Source organism: Bemisia tabaci, chromosome 7 (genome assembly GCF_918797505.1).
Source record: "Bemisia tabaci chromosome 7, PGI_BMITA_v3".
NCBI classification, from domain to species: Eukaryota; Metazoa; Arthropoda; class Insecta; order Hemiptera; family Aleyrodidae; genus Bemisia; species Bemisia tabaci.
Window position 1 is genome coordinate 45,948,028 of NC_092799.1, and position 26,894 is coordinate 45,974,921.

General features: G+C 36.4%; 1 protein-coding gene across 5 annotated transcripts in view; it reads right to left on the reverse strand.

The window, feature by feature from the left end:
• LOC109039730 (uncharacterized) overlaps positions 1–22,197 on the reverse strand; it is a 44,346-nt gene extending 22,149 nt beyond the window's left edge. The window contains exons 1-7 of one of the 5 annotated variants that reach the window (XM_019055350.2): positions 21,895–22,193; positions 19,899–20,108; positions 18,621–18,812; positions 17,315–17,521; positions 15,587–15,998; positions 13,985–14,071; positions 1,193–8,308 (exon numbers count right to left, since the gene is read on the reverse strand). In XM_019055350.2, the coding sequence (XP_018910895.2) occupies positions 7,998–8,308; positions 13,985–14,071; positions 15,587–15,998; positions 17,315–17,521; positions 18,621–18,812; positions 19,899–20,093 (1,404 nt within the window). In that variant the 5' untranslated portion in view covers positions 20,094–20,108; positions 21,895–22,193 and the 3' untranslated portion in view covers positions 1,193–7,997. Of the gene's footprint in view, positions 1–1,192; positions 8,309–13,984; positions 14,072–15,574; positions 15,999–17,314; positions 17,522–18,620; positions 18,813–19,898; positions 20,109–21,810 lie in introns of those variants that run through there. The other 4 variants (XM_019055349.2, XM_072302153.1, XM_019055348.2 and 1 more) reach the window with 4 other exon arrangements.
• Positions 22,198–26,894: the final 4,697 nt, after the last annotated feature.

Below are 26,894 nucleotides of genomic sequence, written 5' to 3' on the forward strand. Positions count from 1 at the left end.
AAGCAGGCCCCTTTCTCCCTGATTAGGAGTAGAAGGTACATGACAGGATGTGAGTAGAAAAGGGTTGTAATAATGGTTCTGCTTGCTTCACAAACAGAAAGAGAAATAAAAATGCTAAACAAAAATTAGTTCTCCGAACATTGGGTTTAACCGCACCAGACTTTGGATAATGCAGTAGTAACTGTATATGGGAGAGGAAGATCATAAATTAATGTATACGTCAGTAAAATTGATTATAAATTTGACTTAAAACTGGGCAAAACCATTGAAGTCAAATATACTCCTAAATAACTTAAGAATTGCAGACATGTACAGTTTGTAATCAAAATTTCAGACGGATGATTTTTCAGCCTTTCAATTAAAAAAAATAGGAATGCTGCGCACGAAGGAATGAAAAATGTTACAAAAATCTACCTTTCACCGAAAAATTTAAAGACAAGTTGTCTGAGATTTTTCTTTTGAAAAATTTTCTAAGATAAAAGAAAAATCATGGAGACTCCTGTAAAGTCTTCACCTGAACATCCGATATTATTATTGATACAATTCAGTTAGTTCATGAATTTTCCTTCTTCAATACTCATTAAATGACAGGCATGTGTCACAGTGCAAAAACCAAAATGGACGATGTTTTCCCTAGGCACGGTAGAAATTGGTCTGACGACGCATTCCCTTAGCACAGCCGAAATTGATTAAACGACGTTGCATGAGCAGTAGAATGTTGTCAAATTCCACTTTTTAAAATATTTATCTTCGAGAAAAGTTATTATTATTTCTCCTTTGAATTTTCCGACCAGCTGAGGTTTAATATTATCCGACCTTAGAACAGCGAGATGGACACAATTTTAAACCAACAAGAAAAAAAGAGCAATTATCGCCAGAAGAATCATAATTTCAAACCAAACATTCAACAAGTATAACTCCAGACAAATGGCTAAAATTTAGAGATTCGATAATTTCATGTATCTTTTCCCTGGACATCTAAAAAGAGAAGCTGTTTAATAAGTTTTACGCGACCACTTTGTATCAAATGAGACACAATTAGGACTAACGTAGATAAAAAAGAGCTAAAGGATATATCAGTTTGAGGAAATGAAAATGCATAATCAAAAATACGGAGTAAAAATCGCCACCAACTGTTAAAAGAGGAAAAGTAATGATAAGATGAGGAGTGCCAAGTAGAGGAGACACCAAAAATTTTATCATTTGATTTATTTAAAAAAATTAAATATCGCTAACTAACATCACCTGAACAATAAAAAATGGTACAATACGTATAACTGTTTTGATATCACTGCGTAGAACAACTGAAACTTAAAAATAGACAAAATGTATCTACCTAACTTATCCATAATGAAATGAAAAACATGCTACTTATGCAATTTAACGTTATCACTGACCAACGCTAATACACAATATCAGTCCTCTCAGCAAGGAAAACTGGTACAAAAAAAGTCATTACTTCCTTACGTCACTCAAGAAAGGGTGGAGGAGGGCTAATCAGGGGAAGAAATTTCAGCACCCTCCATAATTAAATGGCAGGCAGAAATATCTAATAAACAGTGACGTCATTTTTTGGGGACACTAAATTACTACAAGTTGTTGGCTAGTTCAGCCATTTGACCTCAATTAAATTTATATTTTTCTTCCTTATTTTAAGAGTTTTCAGTGTTAGAGGCCGGAGGCATCATTCCTTGAATTTATAAAATTTTTGGTCGGATGATAAATATTTTGGGGGATTAAGAGTGACTATTCCATGTCCATGTAACGATTTGTTTTGTATTTTAAAAAAAAAGGGATTCCTTAAAGCAACAAAAAAATTAACCTGGATCTCAATATGTACCTCTCACCAACTTGACAGTTTCAAAATTAACATGATAATTTTTATATTTTTCGAGAGGATTTCTAACACGTACCCTGCCACACTTTTTGAGACGAAAAAATTTACAAGTCAACAAAAATGAAACATTTCTTAAAACATAATAACATAAGTGCTTGAATTGAAGAAATAAAAAATTAAATAAAATTGCTCTTTTCCTATACAATAGGGAGAGGGAGAGGAAAAGAGAAAAAACATACCAAGAGACAAGGAGAGAGGAGAAATGAAAGCTAATAACTAGGAACTTACAAAGGAGATTCGATGACAAAGATGACAATAAAAGGTACAGAAAATAATAATTCAAAACAATGGCACGCCATAGGAGGAAACATCTTAGGGGTACCAACACTCCTAAACATTAGCATTTATGGCAGAATTGGCCGCAGAAGAGGATGCAATGAATTTTAATCAGTCAGCAAAATTCATTTCAGAGATTTGACCAAAGATGAAATAGATAAAATTGGCACATTTTGTGATTTTGTTTGTAATTTGCTACCATACACGCAGCTAGAAAAGACGCTAACATTACAAGAACCACTCAATATCAAAGAAAACATTGTTCATAAAAATATTGAACCTGAATTCATAAAGTAGAATCTGGTTAAATTACATTCCATTCTAGTTTTATTACTGTTGTTTTTAGCCAAAGTAAAATATCTTCTTTGGAAACTTTATTAACTGACAATGAGCTTCAGCAGAGGAAAAAGACATAGTACTCCCTCACTACTATAACTCTTATTTGTAGTTACTCTACTACTGTATCAGAACAATAAATGAATGCAAATAACTCGATTTTCCCTAAAGGATTAGTTATGTTCATTTGGCTTCCAACTCCAGACATACACATACACATAATGTGAATTGAAAGATACTTTTGTATAATTTTTACCAAAGACAGTAGACTCTCTGAATGCCTTTGTAGCAAACTTTTGCTGAAATGCTTGTCTTTTATAGAAAACTTTAGATACTGCATGAGAGTTTTGAGCAATGTAAAATGCTCTCAATATAATTCTGTAATTAAAAAAAGAAAAAGAAAAGAAAAACATCTCTCCCATAGAGAGAAGGATGTATCAATCATCCAAGAAAACTTGATCAGACTTTTCTTGCACTTTATACAAAAATCTAATGTTAAAATACTATTAAAACAGGCCATTTCATTGAGTCTCCTGAGCTGCAATGTAAAAAGTATTCCAATTATTTTCACGGAGTTTTGAGTAGATGCTAGCCTTGATGAGTCCAAGTCTTTAAATGGACTCACATTAGTCTCTGTAAAAAAAGTCATACTAATCTTTTAACATTCTCCGCAATGAAGATACTTTCGACTTCATTTTTAAAATGAACAGAGTAAGTGAGGAGCGCCAATATTAGATTAGATGTAACTCCTCTTATCGCCGACAGTAGTGACTTTTGACTTCAGACTTAGACGCAGTGTGTTTGATCAAAGGGGCCTTAGAGCAAAACAAAACCTTCACTTTAACGGAAGAATGGCTAATAATATGGCACAAAATATTAATGACAAAAAAGAAGAGGAAAAAAAGTTAACATGGGAAATATAACAAACAAGAATTTGAAGTCTATCTCGATATGAAAAAATAATACCTAATTTAGGAGGGGGCAGAGGACAAAGCCAGCTACATTAGAGGTTCGTGCATTAATCACGGGCTGTCAGAGTCCTCCAACTAAACATTTACAATAAAAGAAAAAGAAATTCACGACAATTAGGTTCGAGTACAGGAGATATGCTTAACACTACTGAGGTACTTAAGTATGTATTACGTATATGAGGGTAAAAATGACTAATTGACATTGTGTACAAAAAGGGTAAGTTGGCATGGTAAAAGAAATTAAATCGATGAGCTTGAAAACCCATCGAAGATTTTATGAAGAGACATTTTTTGCGCGACAACTTCAGCATCCTGATGAGCAAGTATGACGGTTAGGTACATACTCAACACAGTGGTTTCAACCACAAATATTAAAAAAAAAAAAAAAAAAAAATCAGGGACTAGCCAGCCACTAATCAAATTTTCTTTCACTTCCTGAGAGGAAAATGACTAAGATAACAAACTTAAGATAAGTTTGAGTTTCAAAAATAGGAAACTAGATATGTACAAATGAAAGCGAATTCAAGGTACTTTACTCCCTGGTAAAAATTTTGCCTAGGTAAAAATTCTTCTCCTTGGATCAACCCAGTTATTGTGTCCAGTTTTGAAAATGATGACATTGGATTTTGTTTTTTGAGAACCCGGCAAAAAGAAAAGGAAGAAAAATGAAGATAACGAGGGGCAAGCTTTGAGGAAAGGAGATGAGAACATGAAAAAAAAAAAATTAGGGACCTAAATTAGGACCATCGACGACGAGAACCTCTCAGAACTGGGCCAATTTACACAGCAAAAAAAAAAAAAAAACGATCCTTGAGAGATTTCCATACGAAGTAATATTTTTTGCAATAATACACTCCATTGTAAAGAGAGCATATTCTAAAGGATTCCAAAATTGTCTTGATTGAGATGATAAAATTCTGAAAGAGCAAGCGAGAAGAGATCGACAAAAATAAGAAACTTCATCCATCATGAGAATTATTCATCGATTGGCAGGATCGATGTTTGACTAATCACAAGAGGGTAAAATTCATTGAATGACGAGACCGACAACGTATTTGTAACAAAATGAGACGGCATGATAAAAATGAAAACGGTCGCTTGTATTGAGTTGGGCCTTTGGTTTTTTAAATTTGTTTTTTGTTATTTCTTGTTTTCTTATGACTTAAATTTTGTCATTTAATCTTCATCTCTCCGTCCCTCTCATTTATTCTCTTACTGTCTGAGTTCATTGATTATTTTTACTATTGATGGCTGTTAATTACTATTGTTTTACGACAACAAAATTTCAACATCACATTTTTTGGGTTGCGCTCTTGCTCGTGTTTACGAATAAATAAATAAATTTAACACAAAAAAGTTAAGAATCAAAGATATGAAATGGGAGAACAGCTTGAGAAATGATATGATAAGATTTTAAGTTTAACATTGACAGAACAAAATAAAACAGTTAAGTTTACGAAATACAAAGTGTCACTCAACAACATTCCTTTATCCACATGGGCTTTCAGAAGTGGACAGAAACCACTCGTTGAAAGTAAAATCCATTTTCTTGTGACAAAAATTAAAACAAAGGCATTACTTCTTGTCTAACTGATATCAGAAATTCTTCAGTGAGACAATATCTACCAGATGAGTTACCTTAGACAATAGTTACTCAGAGAGGCAAATGAGCTTAGCTGAACAAGCCACAAATATAGATTCGAGTTATGTTTTTGTCATCATGATATGATCATTTTATCACATTGACATGAGGCAAAACCAATTTACATGATGCAAAAATAGATCTTAAATATTAGCACCACAATGCTCTTCCTAGCAGTTACAAATAGGCTCATGCTTCACAGTTTTTCCCTGTCATTATAGGATTAACGGCACAAAAAAATAAGTAGTCAAATTTTTATACACGACCTCTTCCGAATGAAGAATATAATTTTTTCCATTAGCTACTAAGAAAGACAAGAATTTTTTTAATGCTACCAACAGAATATCGACGTGTTTGGCAACAGTTTAGTTTCAAGTTTTTAGATTATGATATTCCTTATGATCTCCGGGGTAAGATAAGCTTTTAAGATAGAAATTTGTAAGTGTCTATGACGAGAACACTGGGTCTGAAAAGTGCATTTTCCGGCAAGTTAACAGGTGTTATTGCACGGAAAAGTGGCACTCTTGCTGAGTCGGAGATGCAGAGCCTTTAGTTCTGAACTGACAATCGGTTGGCACACTGTCTTATCCTGTCTGCCGCAAGATGAAGATAGCGGAGCTCCTTGATGCTGAAAAATGCACTTTTTGGGATCCAATTTTCTCAAGATAGGCACATAGAAAGTTCGATTAAAAGCTCATCTTTCTCAGGATATTGTATGAAAGGAGCCAGCACCAAATTTCTTAGTATTCAATGTATAGTCATTTGGTCTTGAATCATCATAAAAATAAAGTGTCTCAATTTTGTTGCAGAAAGAAATGATTTCAAAATTACTACTATGTTTTTTTAACCTTCTAAATAGTAGGATTCGGAGAGATCCTAGAGAATTCCGTTGGATCCATGATGGTATCAAGCACAGTAACTGATTGAAGAAAAACATTCGAATAAATAGAGGAGCTAACGAATTATGGTTCATGAGGTAACTCAGAGAAATGAGGACATGAGTAATTGTTTTGAAAATCGTTGGCTGGGTATACTCCCTTTTTAATTTCGGTGAATAGATCCTAAAATGATAGGGATCAACATGTAATACCCATCTAAGTTGAGAGAGCAATTTTACGGGGAAAAAAACGGATCAACCCTTCGACTCGAAAAATCAAAATTCAATTCAGGCCAAATGAGTTTGGCGCCTATTAATGCTCTCAAAAAAAAAAATAAATAAATGAAAAATTTACAGATGCCTAAAACATCTCTATCAAAGAAATTTACACCTTCAGTTTGACTGGACAATGAACATTGCTGAGCCACTGGTCCAGTTGATTTGGATGAACAAAAGAAATAGGAACATAAAAGGTACTAAGGTTTCCGAAAAGGGGATGTACTATGATCTATGGGTATATCCTTTTAAAACTGAGGACGCTGAGCGTAGATATATAACTGATGCTTTAACCTCCATGAATGAAAAAAATAATCGAACTTCAAGGCATTCACATTTCAACAATCTAAAAAAAGGTTCACAAAAAAAAAGTAAAATACTGACAACAGCAGCCTGATAATTGAAATTTTGTGTTTGTCCACTAGATAAGACAGCATTAAGGAGAGTGTAGTCATGTGATTGGTCAGTTCGTGAGTTGTCCTCTTTCCCTGTAAAGGATGTAATCATCAAGAAGCTAATTGATTAAGCGAGATGATTGATTAAGCTGACCAATCACACTTACTCCATTCCTGTTTTATTTCATTGCATCGGTCAACTAATACAAAATTTTAACAGGCAAGCTGCAGGATAGTTTGCTAAGTCAAAAATTTACTTGTAGCTACTTTAGTAAGCACTTGTTTTACTGATTATTGGAATTTTTAATCCAAATTATGCTGTTTTCAACAAAAAAATTCTGAAATATACAATCCGAAAAACAAAAGCGATGATTACACATTATGGATGTATTTGAGTGTGCTATACAATTTCCCCTTTTCGGAAAAATTTTGCAAAGTTTTACCTAATAAAAAGAGGAGGGATTGCTTAACATTAAAACTGAGGAGCTACGATAAAATAGAGGAATCAGTCTTGATGAATGTTGTTTGTAAAACCATCAGCTACATTCTTGGTGAATATTTTACAATAAGCTTTTTGAGGCCTACTTGGACAAATCATTGAGCTAGATCTGACAATTCTCTAAAGAATGTCACTTTACTTCAAATGCATGGGAGTATAAATCTCAGCATCTGACAATCTAATCGATTAAACAACATTGAGAGCATTCTGCAAGATATTAACTCCAAGAGAATTAACTCTTTGGTTTTTTTGCTTCTCTATGTCAATCAGATTTAAGGTGCATCACTCTTAGTGCAAGTTCTACATTTCCATTAATCTTCCTTGCAGAATATCAAGAAAATTTACGAAGGTTTTAAAACATGACAACCTTCACTTTTTTGTTTTGTTTCAATGACATTTTTCATAACTACTCTCACTGCGAATAAATTTATGCTAGCTTCATAACATCCATGAAATGTACGATTAATCATTTACTTCACCTGTGTTATGTTCAGAAAGGTGAATTATTGGCGACAAAAAATGTTGACAAACTTTGTTAAGAAAATTAATTTCAGAAACTGAGGTTAGACCAATACCCTTGAAATTAATTTCAGTTCAATCATGGATATTGAGAATGAAGTATCACATCCACAAAATTTTAGTTGTAGTGTAAAGCATTAAAACATGGGACTTACTTTGTCATCTACATTAGAGTTTCATTATTAGTTACTCTCAAAAAAGTTGGAAAGGACATGCCTACATCTAGGCAATCAGGAAGATGAGATCTATTTCACCATGCTTCTGCTGAGCCACATTTTTTGGTTCCATCAGGGTTACAATCAACAACCTTCAAAATTTTTCAGATTTTATTTTAGTGAAATGAAAGTTAGCCGGTGACATTTGACAATTGGCAGGATTGTTGGGGAGCGAGTGACCTCTTGGTCGCTTGAGAGGCAAATTATGAGTTTGAACTTGGTGCTTACGCAGATATTCCTTATTCTTAAAGTACCGTGAGCAGATATTACAGAGGACTCTTTCGCCAGGTAAATGGACATTAGTTACATGTTGACGGAGATTCCCAGCGTTTGAGAAAACCTTGAAACACAGCCGACAAACTTGGGGTTGCATGCATTTCCAATCGGGGTACTTGGGCCGAGAATCTGCAACCACAAGAAAATCTTTCAGTATACAGTTTCAGTGACATTAAAGCCAGATTGTGCTGAATAATTAGCACTTTTCTCCATTTAAAACCAAAAATTTCAAATTTTATCTTACAACCTGACAACCTTTTCTATTCCAAACAAGAACAAAACAGAAGGGTTTAAGAGCTATCATCTCTAAGCTTTAACGCTTTCTCAATAACTGACATTTCTCTTATTTTTGTTATTTTTTCCCAAAGGCAAGATTGATTTACTTTATGACCGTTTTTCCTTCTTTAGCTCCTCTTTCAACAGACAGAGGCCTTGAAATGTGACAGAAAGAAAGATAAGATGTGAATTACAGAATGGAAGATGTACAGTTGAAGAGGAGAGAAGAACAGAAAGGTGGTGGAGACATTAATTAAAATTGTTTTTAGATCACTATCCTTTGTGGACAATATTGTTTACTCAGTTGAAATGGGATTAAAAGGTTATCAGCGGCAAGAAAAGAGCCTTTTTTGAGAGAGAATAAAAAAATTAATCCTTTAGTAATGTATCAAATTGAAGGCTTTTACTAAAAAAAAAAAAGTCTGAGACAGCAAAAAATGAAATGCGAAAAACGAATTTAAGAGTGTCAAGTGCCCATGTGCTTCCAGAAACATTGAGGATTTATGCTACACACTCTAATCAAAGGGTTTTATAGACTTTCTCATCTTCTTTACATTACTGAGTACTGTCAAATCACAGAAATTGACAAAAATCTGGATTAAGACTGGATTTGCAAAGAAAAATAAAAAATCAAGTCAGTTTACTAGTGGTAACTACTTGATGCCTTGCCTGATTTAACAAAACTCATTAAAGTATTTCTTTCCACTTAATGTTTTTTCTTTTTCTCTATTTTGTTGGATTCTCTTCCGAAATTGTCAAGAAATTTGGGCAGGTACTAATTTCTTCTGCCTCTGAACGAGAAGAAAGCTAAGAGAAAATAGAAGACAAGCAAATTCCAAAGTTAATTTAAAGGAAAACTAATACCCAATAATGAAGGACAAAGGGGGGTGCTTTGTTTTCAATACTTCATGAAAGAGAAAGAGGGAAGAGTAGGAACCTAAGGGCTTTACATCAGCACCAAAACTACCTTTCACAGATTTACAACACCATAATCCCTCGATGGTGACGAGAAAAAGATAGGAAGGACGAAAATTTCACAACGGTTAGAAATTTGGACGAAAGGAGGAGCACAGGTGACAAAAATGTAATGTCATTCTTTCAAAAACTCCGAACGGACAGAGCTTTCTTGCCTTGCCAGTGAAGTATCCAAATCTAGGAGCTTGAATATTAATACTAAACTGAGGCTCTCTTTTAAAATTTGAGTCGGTCTTGAACTTTTGAAATAAGCCGTTCTTAAAAACGTTATTGAAACACTTTCCTTTTGTTTTATTGATGTTTGAAAAAATGAATGAATAAAAAGTTAAGTAAATGACTAAAAAAATTAATGTTTTGAAAATCATTCCGATGCAGACATGCAAACTTATAGTCGATACATAGAGGATATTCGAATTCAGCGATAGTTTCTCAAACAGTTTGCATTGGGATCATTCATGGACAATCGAGAGATGTGAAGAGATTTGTAAGCAATAGAGATACTTAAATTCTGATTTTAATCAAACTATATACTGTATACTGAATAGCTTTCCATGTGGTCACACTAAGGAAGTCAGCCACAATACTGTAGACTCAATAGTGTGATGATAATAATACATAGAAACATGACATATGTTTTGGGCCCATGTTAGACACAAAAAACACATATAAGGACGTCGGGAGATCCAGACCCTTCACGTTTTAGAACCGATCCTAGGAGCAAATCAAAGAGTAGAAGCAGAAGTCAAAATGTTGAGTTTCACTTTTCCTTTTAAAATCCACTCATGGTTGATGATAACTGTGGATGAAAAATGAACCATATATTTATGATTGAGTGCCGCAGTAATAATTTGAAATTTTTTAAAAAAAGTGTTTTTGGTTCATAATTTATTTTTAAAATTAGACTTTTCCATTATTTTTGTATATTCAACTACGTTATAAAATTTTAATATTCATCAATGGCTAGAATTAATCAAATTCTTTGAATTCGGTCAATGCTTTGAAAAGTGATGTTCAGCAAACTGAACGTAAAATGATTAATGGATAATGGTCCAGGCGTTAAAATTGTACGGGCCTCTAATTCCTCACAAGCTTGGGGTCACTGGAGATAGTGAGTTTTTAGCATTCACATTTATATTAAAATTCATTTATCAACTTCGTCTTTGGTGTGAATTACCTGAATGCCCAAACATGAAGACATGTTTGTGCTTCAACATTTGACAGCTGCTTACTCTTTGGAAAATAAAAGGACACAAAAATAATAATCTGTCTGTAAAATGCAAGAAAAAGAACAGGCAATAGTTCTGCGAAAATATTTTAAACCTATGTTGTTGCTTTGAGATAAAATGATGACAAGCGCTTTTACCACAAAAATTCAATCGAGCTCTGGGCAGCAGGACTCCTTCTCCTTCTCGTTATTTCTGACACCTCTTTAAATTTTTAAGATTGATCATTTCCTCTCTAGAAGTGACACACTAAATATCTTTGAACGTTCAACTATATTTTTGAATTTCGTTACACATTTTTCTTCCTTCTATATGATCCACATTTTTAATCAAGGACTTTGAAAATAGCATTGGATCGAAGGATTTCCAACAACTACTACTACTACTACTACAACAACAACAACACAGGTTACATTAGATTTTCAGCATAAAAATAAAAAAGTTCACATTCAGCAATAGGAAAATAATAAAACAAAAAAACCGCCACTGTTCGTAAAATGAAAGTACATGAAAAATGCAAAATAGGAGAAACCATTTTGGAATATAATCATTAATAGAATGACAGGATGAAACTTATCAGAAAAAACAAATAAATAACTACAAAAATAAATTGTAGAGGACACGAGGAGGGTAAACAGAATTTTGGATGATGTTGCAATGAGGACTATTTGGACCAAGGGTTATATATGGAAAAATAAATGGCCCGAATAGTCACAACAAAGCAAACAAGACCAATACAATTCAACTTTTAGAAAAGAGTGAATAACTGTACATTTGAGTTTTTTGTGAGTCATTAGACACCTGGTTTCTGCTTCTATTTTTTTTGGTCTCTTTTGTTTCTTTCTCTCACTTAAAACTGTGAGTACAAGTGAATCTTGTTTCCACTGATAAGTTCCTCAAGAAAGGAAAAAATCACTGTTCTCCAATTGATCAATTCACTTGAATCATAAAGAAGCAAAAAATGGGGGAAAAAATGGAAAAAATTAAATGCTTTCCGTCCTTCCTTTCCTCTCCTCCGATTTATCATACAAATATGATAGAAAATTATTATTTTTTTTTACATCATTAAAATTTCAAAATTATAGTGCTTTGGCTTAGAATCTAGCGAGTCAAAAATATCAGCAAAAGAATTAAGAAAGATGATGAAAAGAGGGTTGGTGGCGATTTTTGACGCAAAAAGTGGTGACTTTTGTTTTCTGATTAATTTTTTTAATATGGGTGTATTCTTTGCGCAAAAATGAATACAAAAAGAGGAAATTCCGTTTTTTATTCATTGAGAAAAAGATAAATCTCAATTAAAAACTAAATAAATTCTTCAAACACTATCCTTCAGCTACATATGTTGTTGTCAAAACCAGTTATACAGTTGAAATCAAAATCACTCGCTTGTAGAGCGTCTCCAGAAACATTGGAAATAAAACTGATTAGATTTTTTTTGTCAAATTCATTTTCGTCAAGAACCGAACAAGGAATGAGAATATCGAGAACTTATGCAGCAATTCTCCTGCCAAGCATTCCTCATGATTGCCTAGATGGCGTTTCAATGTTGGCTTTCACCAACTTACTTCATTCATGCTTCCTGTTTCAACCAAAATGCATTGAACTACTTGTCTTGACCGGTCGAAGTCCGTTTTGTGATTTGACTAAAATGTGGCAGTCCAATAAGAGTTTGACCGGATCACAGGTTTTGACCACAACATATATTATTGGTATACCTAGTTTAGCCACCTGAACAGCAGCAGAGGATTCATATCAGGAATCGACACTATAGGAAAAAAAGCCTTGTTGTTTGATAAGAAATAGACTTAAGAGGGGGCTTGAAACTTCCAAATCATTAACCAACCCACTTCCAAATCAATTGACCAAAATAGAATTTTTTAGTTCCCTAATCGCCCAGATCCTTAAATTGTCCATCTGCCTTTCCATGGATGTACTTCATAGTTCATACTGCGAGAAAAAAATTATTTTAGTCTTCGATAACCTTGGCAGGTGACGCAATCAAAATCAAGTGAGAATGATAATTATTTCCTGGTCGACATTGCATTTAGTCCATCTTAACCGTATCATACTCTGAATAAAATAACGATAAAAACTCCGAGGCTAGGGTAGATTCTTGACTTCTCTGATGAAGCTTTGCACAGTCAAAAAACCTGAGAATCACATTTACAACAGTTCATTGCAAGAGAAAACTGGTGAGTTGAGCTGATTCAACTTCAACCTCCGATAAATTCATTTTTCAAAATTATGGAAAACTAACCAAGACCAACAACCTGAGAAACCGAAAGATAGGTAATTTATGAGTTCGAGCAGATCAGAGAAAAAATTACCGGTAAAAAAGGTCGATCTCTCCAAAAAATACTTGGAAATTCAACTGCGAAAATAAAAAATAAGGATTCTACAACTAAATCCTCGTAGACAATTTGAAAATACTTCCTTTCAAAAATAGAAGAATGCCTTAAATTCTGAATACAATCAAAGTCCAAAGTTCATCCACATTCAGACAAATGGACTGCATTTCACGGGGAAGAAATATTATTTCTGGCCCCTATTAGCATACGGACACTAATGGCACAAACGTTCTTTCGAAAATGAGGCAGAGAGTAGTTCCTTACGACAATATGTAACCCAAATGAGGTGACGATAAAAGGTCAGCTGAGTTTCCTCTTGACTTCAGTCATCACATTCATCACAGTCATCGCATCAGAAAATTTAGTGCGCCACACAAGCATTCGGAAAACAAAGACAATAATGCACTCACAAATTTATTACCTCAGGAAATTTACGACAAGGAGAAGACACCCCTATCATGCAGATTTACGTTGAAGCGCATGATGATTACCACAGCTTGCTGGCCGTACAAAATCTAAGTAAAACACGGTTATTTTTAACCTCTGCCAACAGAGCAGGTATAGAAGGCTCTCATTGTTTTTAATTTGGATTCCTCAAGCTTTATTGGTCAACCAAATCTGGAATATTAACTTTCCAAATACATTAAACACCTACGAAATTAATTTTGGAGACAACATCATACGTCGACACATTCGCAGTTCTTCTACGTGCTTAGACTTAGCAGAAATAACTGAACTCAACCCACGTACGGAAAAACAGTAATCCACTTTAAAGAATCATGAACACTATCGATGAGTGAGCTGCAAGAGAATATTGAACGGTGATGTGACGAGCGCATAAAATCGTTGATTTGAAAAAAGAATGTGACAACAGAACATGAAGAGAACAGAACAATGAATCAAGCACTAAAAATAAAACAGATGAAAAATAAGAGAAGCCAACACCAAAAGTCAAACGGAAAAAGAATGGACTTTTGACTCACCGGTTGGATTTGCATGATCAACGCCTCCGTGAGCCACCGAGCCCGGGAATATTGATAAAGCTCCTACACTACTATTGCTGCTACTCCCTGGAGGTTGAAAAAAAGGATGCATCATTATATGAGAAGAGACAAAACCTACAAGGAGACATTACTAAACAATGCAAGTCTCAAATCTTGTCAACTTCCATACTGTGGCTCTTGCAATAGGCCAGATAGACAATCGAGGCTCTACATAATTGAAGACCTTGAATCAATAACGGGCTAAGTGCCAAAAAGTCAAGTTTCAGTTATCCAACATTTATTTCCCACAGATTGCCCAGCATATACCACGTACCGCTACCTATCGGGGGACACTACTATCATGGTCGTGGCACTCAGCCCACTTCATGGGCTGCGCTGTTCTTGATACATAGAACACTATTCGAGGTCCAACTTGATTTTCATTTTCTTGGCACTCGGCCTATTATTGATTCAAGGTCTTCAATTTTGACTTGCCATGAGAAAACAGACCTTCATATGTCACGATTTCCACAAAATTTAGAGGATGAGTTTCCCTGACAATTGAAGATATGCCAAATGGTTAAAAGATATAATTTGACATAGTTTTCAGGCAAGATTTGTAGTTTGAAACGTCGAATCCATTCAGGAAAGCAAATAAAGGGGCTTGACAATTTTTCCCTGACACATCACTTTCCTTTATATTTCCAAGTTTTCCCTGACTTGTTATAATTCCCTGACATTTCCCAGTATTCTTTAACTAAGGGCAACCCTGTATAAAGGCAAAATTTTCAGGGAAGCTATTTTCGAAAAGATGGACTAGGGTGAATGGATCCGATTTACAGATTTTTATGAAAAATTCCTTACAGTCAGGTTTTGAGCAATTTAATTCATTTTTGAGGCAAAGGGCATAAATTTACATTGTAATCCAGTAATTTTGTGTCCTGAACAAAGCCGAATGGAAATCTGAATTGCTGCTTTTAGAAAGTACACCGTTACTTACACAGTTGCTTTCTAGAAAGTTCAGCGTAACTTTCAAAGCTACTTCCTAGAAAGGATAAAGTATCAAAACATAGCCCGAATAAACGAATAAAGAAAGAGAGAATAAAAATATAGGTAAACAAGGCTAAAACATTAAAAACACTAAAAGGCAAGACGTTTTGAGCTGTTACCAGCTCATATTCAGCTGCAAAAACACATGGGTTTTTTATGTGTGTTTTTGCAGCTGAAAATGAGCTGGTAACAGCTCAAAAACGTCCTGCCATTTAGTAATTTTAATGATTTAGCCTTGTTTACCCATATTTCAATTCTCTCCTTCTTTTTTCTTCCTAGAAAGTATAGAGTCACTTTCACAGTTTCTTTCTAGAAAGTGATAGCGAACTTTAAACCGCTGTAATACTGATATCTTTTAATGTTTATAAATGTTTTGCATCTCAAGATATGCACTGGACATTCCTTTTCGCTCTGGTACCAATAAATCAATTGATCCAAGTTTTTGGAGGACCAAGGTTCTTGCTGTGGCAACAAAAATGGGTAACTCCATTAAATACACTAAGAAAAAGTGGCAAACTTAGGAATGGTAATACAACTCACCCGCTAACATACCTTGGACGTCCGTGCCACTTCTCGAGACAGCCACTAATGATCGTTCTAATAACGTTGCGACTGATGCCGCCGTTACTCCACCCTTGTCATCCCTCCCATCCCCTTCCTCATCTTCTTCCTCATCCCCCTCATCACCCATATCGACCGACGCTAGCGACTGGTAGTAGCCTGTTGTTTCCCCTGAGCTCGACTCGCCTTCCCCACCATGGAAACTACCTCTAGTCCCATCTTCATACTCTTCCTCATCGTGCGCGAAACCGTCTTCTGACTTTACAATTACAGGTGCAGCCTCTTGGTTTGACGATAGTGGAAGTTGAGGGTGGTACTGGTGGTGCTGTTGAGATGGGTGCTGTTGCTGTAGCGCCTGATGTTGAAGAGATTGGTGCTCTTCTTCACTTGATTCCTCTATTTCCTGTAGGAGACAGAAAAATCATATTGTTATGGTTCACGAGATTATACTTTTCCATAGCAATCAATTGAACACTAAAAATGTAGAGTTAGAAACTCATTTCTGGACAATTTTTAACGCATTAAGGTGATTCGATGGACGCCGTATTTTGTGTCAGAACGGCATGCAATAAATCGCATTGATTGGTTCCATTTTTTCAGCTACTTGTCATTGTTCTTGAATTTTGAGATCGCAATTCTGTTCCTTGCCTTGCTGAGGGATGTTGCTCTTCCGATTCAACAGTGGAAAGGTTAAGCTAACGATTTTCCTTAATTTGCATTTTTTTTTAAATTTGGAAATCTTCCTTGCATTTGCTGCATCCTGCAGTTGGCAAAATTACGCATTACTTGATCTCATGAAAAATATGAAAGCAATAACTTTCTTCATGGAATATGGTACTGTAGTATTTAATTCTCACTGGTTGCTCCTCTGCTCAGACCAGTCTTCTTGAGGCACTTCGTGTTTATCCCAGGTGATTGCTACCACTATGATGAAAAGAATTTAGATTCAAAATTTTTGGAACTCTAGTGCTCCTAGGCGGTTCCTGCCTTTCAAAATTTGCTGAGCAATCTTGTGATGGTTTTTCTCTGAACTATGAATGCTCTGGTTATTAAGGTGATTCGATGGACATCATATTTTGTGTCAAAACGACATGCGATACATCGCATTGATTGGTTCCATTTTTTCAGCTACTCGTCATTTTTCTCGAATTTGGAGATGGCAATTCTGTTGCCAGGAGACTAAAGAATTAACTTACTAATTTTGACAAACTAATTCAACTCAATAAAGGCGTGGTTTTTTTAGAGAAAAAAACATCACATTCGACACTGATATCAAAACTGCACTCGAATGCGATATTTTCCCTCTTAAAAAACCATGCCTTTATTACGTTGAATTTGTACCGTTGAGAAACCGTTCAAAGAAGCTACACCCGAGTGCACACATAAACATCTGTAATTTCATTTGAATAACTTCGAGGAAAAAAATTCAAATGGAGTCTTAGAAATATGAATATCCTTTAACATGGTTACCAGTAATTGTTTCTCCGTTAAGAGCTCTCTAGCCAGTGACAAACAAAAGGTTAAGGAACAGCAGGGAGTCTCCAAGAGTTGATCAGTAGCATATAATTGGCAATCCTAAGAAATTTTTAGATTTCAGAATTTTAGAATTTTAAAATTCAGCAGCACTACCCAATTAATACTGAAGTAAAAATTTATGGAGTATTCTAAGGAAGCTAGCTAAATTTCTTAAGATCGGAACAATGCTGGAAAAATAGCTACCTGATTACTAGTATTATCTGCATCTTCTGAAGGAGGTATTCGAGAGGGCGGTGCTTTCCGTCGTTTAGGAGCAGAAGGTGCTGGACTAGAGGGATTACTTCCACTAGATTTCTTTGCTACTGGTTTCCAATTATTACCCACATTGGCGGGCGCTAGAGGAGGTGGTCCACTTGCAAGTGTTGTACTTTTGTCGGTGCTATATTGAGACTAGAGGGGAGGAAAAAAATTCAAATGGTTGATACAAATTGAAGTTAAGTAAGTTAAAGGGAAAGATACACTTTAAATAAAAAAATAATTGGGCTAAGCGCACTAAGCGCGTCATTGCTGACTAAGGCGCAAAAAATTCCCTGCCACACGACTAGCCTGGTTGTGTTCCGGTTGCAGGAAATGGTGGAACCTCGACAGGAATGGGGAAAAATCAGGGGGACCTCCATGGAATTATAACAGAATGGGGAAACCCTGTGCAAAATTCAGTCCTTATTTTAGTGGGGGAAAAATCCAATTTTTTGGGTACTTAAAAGATTTTTTTTTTAAAAACCTTTGGGGGGAAGCAATTTTGAATTTTGATAAAAATTACGGGAAGGTTGATTGAATTTGGAGGGAGGCTTGGGACTTCCAGCATCCCTGTTGCATGGTTAAGGGATTGCTGACAAAGGTTGATTCTTGGGTGAATTTTGACAAGAAATGCGTTGCTGGACTTGAAAAAGTAAAAAAGGACTAAAAAAGAGACTTGAAGTCGTAGGAATGAAAATTAAAATTCTCATAGGCTTGGAACTTCAAACATCATATAAATACTACTACTCTACTCTACTCACTACTCCAGAATCAACCTGTGTTTCACAAAACTCTCATCAGATCTTCAAGATCTAAATTTCAGGTTCGATTGAAAGTAAATGTACTGTATCGGGAAAAGTTTTTTTCATGGTTTAGAGAGATGTAAGTCCACAATTTTTTTTTGTTGACATTGCAAGCTCACTTGTGTTTTTTATCTATCATTCTGATAGTAACCATGAAGTCAATCACCAATCTTAATCAAAAGGATCCCCAGCATTCAATTCTTCATGTGACATCATAAGACATGTTGGTGCAATATTTTTCCATTTGAAAAGGGGTTGAATTTTTGGCTTCATTGATAGCTATTTTCTCCCCTAAAATTTTATTGAATAAAGGACAGAAAAACTTAAGCACCCATTCTCATTTTTAACGTACTTCCCAAAAATGAATAGAAAAGAATTGGGCAGTAGTTCCATTGCCATTTTGCTCATATTCACTATGTTGGAGAAAACTTTCATTTGATTGCACTTACCATATCAGCCTTCATTGTTGACGCAGCACCAGTTAGCCCTCGAATTTGGAGCAATTCTGCTGTGTGTAAAAATGACGCTAATTTTTTCTCCGAGATGTACACAACACCTTGGTAAACAAAACTAAGAAGAGCTTCCACATCCTCATGACTTACATCTTTCAAAATTACTACAGGATGCTTACAGGGATTTTCCTGGAAAGAAAAAGTCATTGTTACAACAAAGAATCTTCAGACAACCAGGGAAGGGGGAATTTCACTTTTTTAAAATGAAGTGAGAGAAAAATGAGAAAAATCACTGATGATAAATTAAAAAAATCTAAGCTCTGTGGCTGTATTTTATGCAGCACAAGGTTCCATGCCTTGTATTTTTCGCTTGAAACGCACAGAGAAAAAAATTAATATTTTACTAAAAAAATTACTGCTGGCACCAACCTTGATATCAAAACCTTTTGCAGATCACTGAAATGTTATGAAGCTCATGAGCTTCCCTATAAAATTTCACTGTAATGTGGCCACACGAGCTGCATATAGTTACTGTACATATTTACTGTCCCAAATATTAGACAAGTGTTACCTATGCTAACACAATACTGGCAATAACAGCATTTAAGTACATTTTTCAGGGAGCTTTGGACACACTCCTTCAAGGTGGGTTGAAGACAATCTGATGTCACTTGACTTGGATTTAAACTGATTTATTTCAATGTTGGGGGGGCATGAGTCCATATCTACAGTAAAACTGATTTTCTCAAAATCAGGGATTCATAATTTTCGCCCCTACTTTACTTTTTCAAATGAGTCCGGACCAACATCATAGCTGGAAACTGTCAAAGAATATTCTTGACTCAGAAGAAATAAATCGCCAAAGTTTTCAAGAAATGACATTGTGTAATTTTCTTTCACGAAAGTAAAGTATGACATGAAGTTTGCGAGGCTGCAAACCGAGATGTGCAATTTTGCAGTTTTACGTTGTGGATATACTTATTGACCCATCAGTCACACATAAAAATAGATAAGACTGCGACAGAGAATTTTGAAAAAAGGGTTTGGTTTGACTAAGTAGTTTGCGTTAACGACTGAGAAGAGCGAGAGGTGGAGGGCGTATTGGACACTTGAACAAATTTGATATCTAAAATTGAGAATTTTCAAGACGGGAGGGCCAATTCAAAACAGGGAGAGGTAGGATTTTATTTCATCCTGGTTTGATGACCTGAGCGGTTACAGAAATCCAATAAAAATAAAAATTTTTCTTAAAAAGGAAAAAAGCATGAATCGTACCTTGAAAACATTCCTAAAATATGAACTACAAGCAGATAAAATAACTTTATGTGCTTTTAACAACTGTCCTTCGCAAGATAATGTTACATCTACCAAGTCTTCATCTTTCCTCAAGGAGTCCAATTCAGATACCATGTTTATCTGATAGTTGTTCCATCGCAGACAGAAGTGATCTGCTGCTGTGCTTGCCGCCATTTTAATCTGTTTAACCTGTAAATAAAAAATTGATAAAACCATGACTGACGAACTACGGCAGAGGCATGTAAAAATAGGATTGTGGGTAATTATGCGCTGGGGTAGAGAAAATGCTCAAGCAACAGAGCCCCAACTCGCACATGGTGTGAGAATATCCGGGAGATTGGAAAAGAAAATTTTCCATAAAAAGGATTGTTTCTCTTTTTCTTTTGGGTTTCTGGTACTTAAAAAATGACATGAAAAGGTTTATAGGGGCTCAATGCTCACTTGTATTCTTTTAGCAGCAGAAGGAAATTTTAGGGCTGAGATTAAGACATATTTTAGTGGCAATGAACTTCTTTCACCCTTAATGTTAGAGGTTGAGGTGACTTGCAAAGCCCAATGTTTCATTCTCCCTGGAATTTCTACCCCATAAAGTGAGAAAATATTGTAATCACAACTGTGTGCTTAATTTCAGGCCCGGGTTTGGCTGTTTGCTGCCCCTGTGATGATTCCGGCAAGACTAACTACCTAAAATAATGGCTCTTCAGAGAGAGTTTTACCTGTTTCTCGTCAAATCTCACCTGCTTGACTGCTTAAAATAAATAAAAAATGAGTTAAAATAAAGTATTCTGAAACCAATTTCTTTCTTCTCCTTCTTTCAAATGTTTGTGGCTATGGCAGTCTTTTAAATTTGAACAGAAAAAAAGGAGGCTCATTTTGGATGTGCTCCAGGAATGTAGTAAACGGTCAAAATGCTCGCGAGCAGAGACGGCCCATATACCTAGTGGAGTCAGCCTGGGATGTGTTTCAGTCTTCGACACTTTATAACCAAAAATGAAGGGAAAATGGACGGAGAAGATTTTGACAAACGCATGTACCAAGAACGAATAAATCTTCGTTAGTTTTTCAAAATCTATTTGTTAAAAAAATCAACTCTGTTACCTTGTACTTTTCAACTTGCATTCCTTTGTAAACCAATCCACACTTTCTCAGTTACCAGTACTTACTGCTGAGATTGTAACCAATGTTTTATGATTCCAATACTTGGTTAGTATTAATTCCAGTGCAAATACTCCAATGAATAATTACCAAGAGTGCTCTTCTCAAAACATTAGATTTAGAGTGATACTAGTTGCAAATTACAAATTTCGCGGAGACACCATCACTCATCATGACACCATATTGACTTGGCATTAAGAACTCAATCACCGTTGGTAATTAATATCAATTCTCATGGTTCGGGGTAAACAGTGGGATCTCACAATGCAATTTACACCGATATTTCAACTGATACTCACAATCTGACCAATAAAGAAAGGTAAAACACTAGATGAGACCATGCCAAGTAACTTGGATGAGTTGCAACCATTAAATAGGCTGTCAAAAGAACACTCTACTAGATATAATCACAGTAGCATGAGAGAAGTTACAAGCAATAGTGAATTACAGGAGTAGGTAAAATACTCATTGAAGAAGTGATAAACAAAGTATCGACAATGGATTACTGAATGTCTAGTAGCATAAGCTTTGACGCAATGAGATCTCCCTGAGGGCTCATCTACCAATCCAGTACAAGAGTCAAAGTTGAAGGGAAGCTAAATGTAAATACTTGTACACAAGTCTGATAGTTTGCTGGATATTAGATACTGGTGAGAGAATATTCAGAACTGGGAAGGTGGAATAGCCTGGAATATCAAGGAGGATTGATGTGAATTGACAATAAATAATGCATAACCTCTAGGTCTCATGAGAGCCGAAAGTGGTGAGTGGAAAACTACAGATGGGCAATAATAAATTCCAGAAATCCACGCCAACTTACTTGTACGAATTCCTTGAAAAATAAAGCTACAAACGGCAATTAACTTGCTATCACATTTTTAAAACAACACAAAGTCACTACACTTCAGATAAGTTCAAAGTAAATAGTCTCACGACCATTTTTACGAATATCATTTTAGCCTTCAACAGCTTCAAACATTCGAACAACTAGTAAAATGGAATGGACTCTTTGGGCAAAAACAGAGAGAGATGGAATGTTTAAATTTCCTAAAAAAGAATGCTTGTGAATGACTGGCATTAGGACACAAAACTAGAAAGAGAGAGAAAGAAGATAACGCGCGGTGTACTCGCGCTTGCACTGCACTAATGGCTGTGGATTTCGACAAGGAATTGTAGGCAAATCATCACATACTCCATTACAACAGGGAATTTTTGGCAGCCGAAGCAAAAGTTAACAAATCAAAATGCTCAAAAAATAGAAAAGAAAAAGAGAGGGGGAAAAAATTTCTTTGTCCTGGTTCCAGATGGAGGAACGTGGAATGTAACCATTTGATAACACCCCAAGCAAAGTGCATGCATAACAAACCTACAAATTTCATGCAGTATGACTTTTATCTCCATTTAACCGCGCTGAATCTATCAGACCTCTATCAGACCAGCGCATGAACAATGTGCCAGGGCATGCCTACCACCCAGCACGTCTCTGGGCTCGCAACCGTAGTGCCTAAAATCGCCGCCGTAGCGCTGCGCATCCATTTTACTCCTACACTCATTTAGGTACATTGCAGAAGAAACTAAACAAAGGAATTTCATGCACCTTTCAAGACAAACAGGTCAAGTCTTCGACTATCGAGATAAACCATCCCTAAGACTGTGCATTTGACCCTCCTACCCCTAAATTGCTACCACGCGGCATCAGATCGGCTCCGAATATTTAATCATACCTCGCGCCAAGCGCAACTTTAAGGTCCAATATAAAAGAAAAAAAAAAAAGGATTTCGATGATACTTTTGGAAAACACAGATAATATCTCTAATTTTTTAAAAAAAAAATTCGCTGAGATCCCCCCCACCACCCCTTCGACCCCTAAGATGCTACCGCGCCCATATCAGACATGCTCGGATATTTCAATTTACCGCGCGTAAGTGCAACTTCAAGGTCCAATATAAAAGAAAAAAGACCACGGATTTCGATGAAACTTTTGGAAAACACAGATAATAACTCTAGATTTGAAGAAAAATATTCGCAGAGATCCCCCCACCACCCCTTCAACCGCTAAGATGCTACCGCGCGCGCATCAGATCGGCTCCGAATATTTAATCTTGAAGGTTTAAACTTGAAGGTCCAATATAAAAGAAAAAAAAACCACGGATTTCGATGATACTTTTGGAAAACACTGATAATAACTCGAGATTTGAAGAAAAAAATTCGCAGAGATCCCCCCACCACCCCTTCAACCCCTAAGATGCTACCGCGCGCGCATCAGATCGGCTCCGAATATTTAATTTTACCTCGCGCCAAGCGCAACTTAAAGGTCCAAAATAAAAGAAAAAAAACCACGGATTTCGATGAAACTTTTGGAAAACATAGATAATAACTCGAGATTTGAAGAAAAAAATTCGCTGAGATCCGCCACCACCCCTTCGACCCCTAAGATGCTACCGCGCCCATATCAGACGGGCTCGGATTTTTCAATTTACCGCGCGTAAGTGCAACTTCAAGGTCCAATATAAAAAAAAAAAAAACCACGGATTTCGATGATACTTTTGGAAAACACAGATAATAACTCGAAATTTCAAGAAAAAATTCGCTGAGATCCCCCCACCACCCCTTCAACCCCTAAGATGCTACCGCGCGCATCATATCGGCTCCGAATATTTAATCTTACCTCGCGCCGAGCGCAACTTTAAGGTCCAATATAAAAGAAAAAAAAACACGGATTTCGATGATACTTTTGGAAAACACAGATATTAACTCGAAATTTGAAGAAAAAAATTCGCAGAGATCCCCCCACCACCCCTTAAACACCTAAGATGCTACCGCGCCCGTATCAGACGGGCTCGGATTTTTCAATTTACCGCGCGTAAGTGCAACTTGAAGGTCCAATATAAAAGAAAAAAAACCACGGATTTCGATGATACTTTTGGAAAACACAGATAATAACTCGAGATTTGAAGAAAAAAATTCGCAGAGATCCCCCCACCACCCCTTCAACCCCTAAGATGCTACCGCGCGCGCATCAGATCGGCTCCGAATATTTAATTTTACCTCGCGCCAAGCGCAACTTAAAGGTCCAAAATAAAAGAAAAAAAACCACGGATTTCGATGAAACTTTTGGAAAACATAGATAATAACTCGAGATTTGAAGAAAAAAATCGCAGAGATCCCCCCACCACCCCTTCAACCCCTAAGATGCTACCGCGCGCATCATATCGGCTCCGAATATTTAATCTTATCTCACGCCAAGCGCAACTTTAAGGTCCAATATAAAAGAAAAAAAACCACGGATTTCGATGATACTTTTGGAAAACACAGATAATATCTCTAATTTTTAAAAAAAAAATTCGCTGAGATCCCCCCACCACCCCTTCGACCCCTAAGATGCTACCGCGCGCATCATATCGGCTCCGAATATTTAATCTTACCTCGCGCCTAGCGCAACTTTAAGGTCCAATATAAAAGAAAAAAAACCACGGATTTCGATGAAACTTTTGGAAAACACAGATAATAACTCGAAATTTGAAGAAAGAATTTCGCAGAGATCCCCCCACCACCCCTTCAGCTCCTAAGTTTCTACAACAGGACAGATTGCCTAAGAATAAGTATGTCCAAACCTAGAGTGCTGAGATAGGCAAGGGAGGACACGCCCCCTGATCAAATAGGTAAGTGAGGATGCGCCCCTTGATCAGAACCAGCAGGTTGTAAAAGGAGGAATAAGATCCTATGTAGTCGAGGCAGAGAATGCGCTGGCGGTGTTCAAGATTCTGAAAAACTACACCATTATACAAGTGGCATGGCAGGCTTGCAAGTTGTTCAACATTTTGAGTACATGCTTACCTGCGTGCATTTATAGCATGTGATAGAAAATTTACCGCCTGACAAATCCTCTCTTGAGAGTCACATTTGCTGTTTTCAGTTTATTTATATCATTGACTAGCAGGAAACCCGTGCTACGCACAGGAAAACCCCACCATCAGCAATCACTGTGATTAGTGATCAGTTACTAATTGTGTTTCTGAATTATTATCTACTATTTCAAAATTGGCGAGACGCACTGGTTTGATTAAAAAGTAGAGATTAGTAGTATGCTGCTATTTTGGTCCGTTCTGCAATAAGCTCACATGATAATTATAATAATAAAAAATACCCAATCAAAAGTTGGTTATTTTCATGAAGATTTGTTACTTTTGTCAGTTCAATGTTCAATTGAAGTTAGCTGGTGAGTTTCAGCCGCGAAAATTACGGGATTTAGCCAGCGGTTTCGTTTAATTCACAGCAATGGCGGGTTTGTCATCTACATCGCGGAGAAAACTTGATTTTTCCAGGGATTTTGTAAAACAAATTAGAAATTACACGATAATCACCACGGTATCACGGCAAATACGTCGTGTTCCTAGCGAATTTTTAAGATCATTACAATTGCGCGTTATTCACATCAATATCGTGGCATACACGCGAATTTCTGACTCAATTAAGACTACGTAAATGTGCGCATAAAACTCATAAACATCTGTTACTTGAGATGGGCGAAAACGTATGATTTTCCTTCAATTTTGTATGATACCACATACCCACTCCGGAGTTCAAATAGTTGCTCGCTTCAATTCTGCTTGTTAAAAGTGACGAATTGGAAGAATCCAATCTAAATTTCACGAGAACTATGGGATGTAACCATCGGTTTCCCTATATAAGATTTAATGTTTTGAAATTTAAAAAAAAAAAAAAAAAAAAAAAAGAGCATTAGCGATGATTTAAAATTTTGCAAGTAAGACTCATGTGTTTCGGTTCCACGATCGGAGTCAAATATTGATGAAATGCGCGCGAAACCCCCGCTTCTCCCGATTGAAGCGTTGCACACCGTCTTTATGTTCCATTTTTATTTATTTATTTTATTAATGAAGCCAAGCAACAGCTTCTCTCAAAATTTCCCGAGAATTTGCCTTAATCATTTCAAAACAAGATAAAAGTAACAAAAAGTAACCCCAGGCGACGTGAAGACTAAATCACAACAATTTTTTTACTTTCGAACTTGAGCAGGTAAATTTTTTCAAAAAAAAAAAAAAAAAAAAAAAAAAACGAAACGAAAGGTTCCGCGGAGCACATTTTTCACTAATCTCGCAAAAAAAAAAAACGGAAGGAAACTCGAACCAATGCGCGAACCAATCGCGAAAATCGCGAACCAATGCCGTAGAATGAAGAGACTACGTCAGTCTCTTTATTCTATGCCGATGCATAGACAGATTTTCCAGATTTTCACATCCCTGAGAGAGTAGCCCGGCAACGGATGCACGAGTCGGAGCTCGCAACAATCATGGCGCGGCGTTTCCAACAGCGCGACGCCGAACTCGTTCCATCTTCCTCGCACTCGTTGGACGCTTAACCCCTTCCATCTTCCTCGCACCCGTTGCGCGTACCAGAAGAACACACGTAAAATTTATCAGCTGTCTTTCAGCGCGAAACGCGGAAATCGCTCCATCTCGCTCGCACTCTCTCTCGCACCCGTTGTCCTTACGGGAAAATCGACCCACGCGGACCGCGATATCCCGCGAACCGGCGGGCGGATCGCGAAATCCTCCCTTATCCGGCGCCTCGGGGTAGAGAGGGATCCCAGTGCGGAATCTCAGGGTCACACGGCCTCCCGTTCACGAGATCCGCTGATACGTGAGTGAGTGAGTCAGTCAGTGAGTGAGTCAATCAACGTGAAGTCTGCTTTATTAGTATAGAAGATTGTGGAGAAGGACAAGAACCAAGCTGGCAGATTTGTGCCGATCTTCAAAGAGCATTAACTGATTTTTTGGCAACCACTCTGAATGACATGAA